The following is a 6,000-nucleotide window of genomic DNA, read 5'->3' as shown; positions in this document are numbered from 1 at the left end:
ACAGGCGTGCAGTTCTAAGAAAGAAGCTTTGTTCATGGAATCCGCGTTTTGATTTAGGCACAGATATAGAGTGGGGGAAATTTTTCACAGTGGATTCAGCTAGACGAATGTTTTTCGTGAAAGATTGGCGAGGGGGGACCAGAGATTATTATTATTATTATTATTATTGTTAATATCAGTATTATTATTATTATTATTATTATTATTATTATTATTATTATTATTGTTGTTATTATTATTATTATTATTATTATTATTAATAAACTAAACTAAAAAGGACCGATGTCATGCCTCAGCTAACCTAGAAAAAAGCCATCTCAATGAGGCAAAAACCCTGACAGGTAATGTGTTTAAAAGTAATACGTAAATAACATGTATATTCCTTTCAAGTAAGCATGTTGTCTTGTAAATATAGTAAGGATTAGTGTAAAAAAAAACTTTTGTATTTATTCCTTTACTAGAAAAATGTATTCAGTCAACACTTATTTGTACAGTAAGAGAAGCTATGTAAGTAAATATGCAATTTCTTTGTAACCCTTATCCCCGAGTGGCTTCCAGGCCTTGATAAGTGGCGATCCCCATGTAAAAAAAAAAATTCTGCTACGTCTTTCTAGTTACTATTACTGTTATTATTTAATCACTAGGAATATTCACACAAGCCATCATCAAAAAATTGCTCTTTGAGAAAAACTTGTGGTGTTCCATGGAGCCTGAGTGACAACAAGTCTCCCCAGATGTCGAGCACTTTCCACCTCTTTTGATAACCTTTGCAAAAGAAATTGCATTATCGCAACAACTGCTTATCATTGATTTCTCGTGGGTTGCGACTATTGGTCTTCACTGAAAATTGGATGGCAATAAGCTTCTGCAAGGCCCCAGTCCTCTTTGTACTCCTCCAGCGGAAGTCTGGCTAGTGCTTTCTCTCCTCGGTCTTTCAATCCTCCTTGACCCTCATTATTTGGGGTGGTACCTATTTATGGTGACACTCACAAAAAAGATGGGGGGAGCGGTATTTTTCAACTATAAAATTTCAGTTTTCATGATTCGTGGGATGTTCCTTTGTGTCTTGCAATTGTAGCCATTTTGGTGTCCAATTTGTGTGTAGTTTACTCGTGGTATTAGTCTCCGCATTCAAGGATTTTTCTTAATATTTTTGCAGTTTTCATTAATGAAATTCGATGTATCTTCTCTGCCATCCCTCTGATTCCAATCACTCCCATTCTTTTTTAAAAGTTTTTCGGTATCGTTCCTAGTGCTCCAACTACTAGTGGTATTATCTTTATTTTCTTCATTTTCCAGATCCCTTTGAGCTCTCTGAACAGTTACGTGTATTTGCTCCGCTTTTCAATCTCCTGGATCTTCACTCTGCAGTCTGCTGATGTGGCAAAATCTACAATCTGGCAGGACTTTTGCTTCTTATTAACTATTATGACATCCGGTCTTCTTGCTTGGATGGGTTTATCCGTTTGTATATTCATGTCCCAAAGGATCTTGTGACTTTCATTTTTCAATACTGCTGCCGGTTTGTGTTTTTACCATTTGTATGTGTGTTCAAGATGCAATTGTTTGCATAATTGCCAATGCACTGCCTACCACACTTAATCGTGTCTATTTTTATATTCTTTTTGGGCTAGTTTGCTGTATTTATTGTTTTGTCTCTTTGTTCACAAAGTCTGCATTTGCTGTTTTTTTATGTCTTGTCAATCCTTTCTTTGATGTGGTTGATTCTACTTGCAATATCTTGAGCAGATGTTATTAGTGATTTTTTTTAGCTATTTCCAACAGGAAAAAGTGCAACAAAATGTTTAATCAAAAAATTATTTTTCAGTAAAATAAATTTTCGATTAAGCATTTTGTTGAACTTTTATGAAATTATTATTATTATTATTATTATTATAATTATTATTATTATTATTGAAAACAGCATGTGGTGTTCCCTGGAAGCTGATGACAACAAGTCTCCCAAGGTTTCCAGTACTCTCCACCTCTTTCGATAACATTTGCAAATAAATTTGCATTATCGCAACAGTTGCTTGCCATTGATTTCTCGTTGGCAGTGACGATTAGCCTTCCCTGGAATTTGAGTGGCAATAACCCTCCCTAAGGTCGCAGTTCTCTTTGCACTTATCCGGCGGAGGCTTAGTCAGTTTCTCAGTCTTTTCTTTCTCCTTGACTCTACTTAGTTATTTGGTCTCACTCTTTTTTTTGGGGGGTGGGGGGGCAGTGATGTGGCAATGGGAGAAGCGGGGGGTTGGAGTTAGAGAACTTATAGATATGGGGCTTCAGTGTTTTTGGTTCCATGTAGTGTTTCATGTTTTGCCTTTGCAGCAGTTTGTCTGGCCCGCACTTGTTGCTCCTGTGTGTTAGTCTCCACATTCAAGTGTTTTTCTTAATATTTCAGCTGTTTTCATTATTGTTGTTCGTTGTATTTTTTCAATCATTCCTTTGATTCCAATTTCTCCCATTTTTTTTTCAAAGTTTCTCAGGATTGTTCCTAGTGCTCCTACTATTATAGGTATTATTTTCATTTTCTTTATCATACAAACCCCTTTCAACTCTCTGGCTAGCTCTGTGTATTTGCTCCGTTTCTCCTTTTCTTTGATATTCATCTTGTGGTCAGCTGAGACAGCAAAGTCTACGATTTGACAAGATTTTTTTCTTGTTAATTATTACGACATACAGTCTTCTTGCTTGGATGGGTTTATCAGTTTGTATGTCCATGTCCCATAGGACTTTGTGATTCTCGTTTTCAAGTACTTTGCTGGCTTATGTTTGTACCACTTGTCTGTGCTTTCGATATGCAGTTGTTTGCATAATTCCCAGTGCACTGCCCTCTCCAATTGGCCATGCATGTTCTTGTATTCTTTTTGGGCGAGTTTGCTACATTCGCTAACCATATGGTTTATTATTTCGTCTCTTTGTCCACAGAGTCTGCATTTGCTGTTTTCTTGTGTTTTGTCGATCTTTGCTTTGATATGGTTGTGCTGCAGTTCATCATCATCATCATCATCATCATCATCATCATCATCATCATCATCATGTGCTGTCCCTCGTGTCCGAAGACGATTTCCTGTAAACCATCATTTTGTCACGGTCACGACTGAGGGTCTGCCAGCTTCCAGTAGGGATCAACCGGTCCTTTAGATTTGGTTTGACAGTGTCACGAAACCTGAGCTTAGGTCTGCCTATGCCTCGTACCCCATCCTTCAGTTGTGAAAACAGTATCTGTTTTAGTAGTCGGGAGTTCTCCATTCTTTTTACGTGGCCGGCCCATCTCAGGTTTTTCCGGATGAGCAGGTCATACATGCTTGGGAGGTTGGCTTGTGATAGGATCTCCCTGTTGCTGACAAAGTCATACCACTTGACATTTAAAATCTGTCGGAGGTGTCTCATCATATAGGTGCTGAGCTTGCGGGCTACCAGTTTGTACACTGGCCAAGTTTCTGCACCGGATAAGGCAGTTATTAGGGATTCAATTTCTCAGTTTTCGTTCTTCTCATCTTTTGTCATTCCTGTGAATTTTTCATGGAGTTGCTTCTCTTTCCATTTTTCATTTCTCGTTTTATCCTTTGTCTCTCTGTATTCTGTCTTGTTCATTTTTTTCAGTGTATCTTGCTGCCATAATTACCCTTTCAGTATTTTGTATTGCGTATTTAATAGTTCTTTTTTGTGTCATTCACACAGTCTTCTATACAAACTAGTTCTCTCCCGCCGTCTTTTCTTTTCACGCAGAGTCTGTCAACATTGTCATTTGGGTATTATTATTATTATTATTATTATTGTTATTATAGTTATTGTTATTATTACGTGTTAGGGATTTCCACATATCGTATTCTGATATGGATGACTGACTTTCAATAGAATTTATGTTAGTAACTTTTACAATATACAAGTAATCAGCAGGTGATTGTCACAACTTTAACAGAACTTCCTGCTTGCATTAATATTTGTGATCCCAGCTTTTAAACAAGTAAGTTTATAAATCGCTTTATCCATCAATCTTATCGCTTGTAGTATTGAAGTTTATATATATATATATATATATATATATATATATATATATATATATATATAGAACAAGTAGTTAATAAAACATGTTAAAAACACTTTGAAAAAGAATTAAAAACATATTTAATTTTAAAAAGGAAACACTAAATAAGTGGATAGTCCTTAATCCGCGAAATTTCGAAGAAATACTTTCCTTCTCATCAGAGGGTAGGATTTAGCAAAGTGTGGGAACGGATTTTGTTTGCAAAAGTATTAAATCAAGCAAAATCCGTTCCCACACTTTGCTAAATCCTACCCTCTGATGAGAAGGAAAGTATTTCTTCGAAACTCCGTGAATTAAGGACTATCTACTTATTTAGTGTTTCCTTTTTAAAATCAAATATGTTTTTAATTCTTTTTCAAAGTGTTTTTAACATGTTTTATTAACTACTTGTTCTTATTATAAGCTCTATCTCCTTTTTGGTTTTATCGAGCTTTTACATCTGGTTAAGATTACTTTATAAATATTAATTCTTTAATATTTATAATTTACTTTAGTTTTGCCATCTTGGATCATTTTGTTAAACCTAACTGTAATTCTTATTTTATATATATATATATATATATATATATATATATATATATATATATGTGCGTGTGTGTGTGTGTTATTTGTTTTTGCCATACGTTTTGAATGAAGTCAGTTATTTACGAAAGTGCATTTTTGCCTAAATGCGAGTTGGAAATAATTTTCCCTTTAACCAATTTGGTACCCCCATATGGGGAGAAGCACATATATTGTTTTTTTTAAATATAATTATCCACTGACACGTGTTTCGTCATCTATGAGTCCTCAAAGTGGCTGAATTTAGCGAGATTCGAAATCGGGACCCCACGACAAGGATTCTAAACTCTTACGTCTCGTCCATCTTGCATGACTGTTTGGATATATCGTGATTTACTTAGATGTTATTTGTTATTGTTTTTGCGATACGCTTTGAATGAATTCAATTATATATATAGTAGTAAGTTATAAAAATATATATGGCAATTAAGCTACCCAGAATATTCAGCGTTTCATTCTCGTGAGAATTCGTCAGGCTTACAAGAATGAAACGCGGAATATTCTATGTAACTTAATTGCCATATATATTTTAATAGCTTACTACCTAGGTCTACCTATGTATTGAGCACTGTTGAAGTAAATACTGAAAAATTATGCATAAAATTATATTTTCGTATATTAATTTATGTGATTAAATGAAGTAGTCATATATATATATATACATATATATATATATATATATATATATACATATATATATATATATATATATATACATATATATATATATATATATATATATATACATATATATATATATATATATATATATATATATATACATATATATATATATATATATATATATATATATATATATATATATATATATTATATATAAAATTGGTATATTTATGCAGCATTTTTTTCATTCAAGCAAATATTATTAAACGGACACACTTAGTTTTATGAATCTTTTTTTTAAGTTTTCGATTTTCCGTTTAATCTTTTTTGTATCAAAATGAAAAATATTAATAATAGTTCCATAGTTGGTCATATCACGAGGGCTTTCGATTCGTCCACGAATCATCATCAGGTGTTGAAGTAAAAGTGCGAAGGAGCGAAAAAGAGAATTAAAAGTGAAAACTAAAATATACATTAAACGGCGTTAGGTGATCATAAGTTAAAATACATAGAGTCGATGAAAAGTCGATTAAAAATTCGAGCATTAAAATCAGCAAGTTCGCAAGACTACGCAAGACATTTTAGAACGTTACTGCTTTTCTCGAATGCGATATCATTTATAGTGGGTTGAAGGGTTCGAATATATGACGCTTAAAGAATTTTTATTTTTTAATAGTATTTTCATGTTGTATAATTTTTATGTTGTCAACGAGGACCTTTCTAAGATTGGAGGCGTGACAGTTATGTTCTTTTATCAAATGTTT

At 33.5% G+C, this 6,000-nt stretch overlaps 1 protein-coding gene across 2 annotated transcripts in view; it reads left to right on the top strand.

The window, feature by feature from the left end:
* Positions 1 to 3,851: 3,851 nt before the first annotated feature.
* The window catches only part of LOC145286400 (uncharacterized), a 55,828-nt gene continuing 53,679 nt past the window's right edge, over positions 3,852 to 6,000 (top strand). For both annotated transcript variants that reach the window (XM_080135325.1, XM_080135326.1), the window contains exon 1: positions 3,852 to 3,970. In XM_080135325.1, the coding sequence (XP_079991451.1) occupies position 3,970 (1 nt within the window). In that variant the 5' untranslated portion in view covers positions 3,852 to 3,969. The remainder of the gene's footprint in view (positions 3,971 to 6,000) is intronic.

Source organism: Euprymna scolopes, chromosome 10 (genome assembly GCF_053919585.1).
Source record: "Euprymna scolopes isolate OS-2025 chromosome 10, ASM5391958v1, whole genome shotgun sequence".
NCBI lineage: Eukaryota > Metazoa > Mollusca > Cephalopoda > Sepiida > Sepiolidae > Euprymna > Euprymna scolopes.
This window is presented reverse-complemented; position numbering and strand designations above follow the sequence as displayed.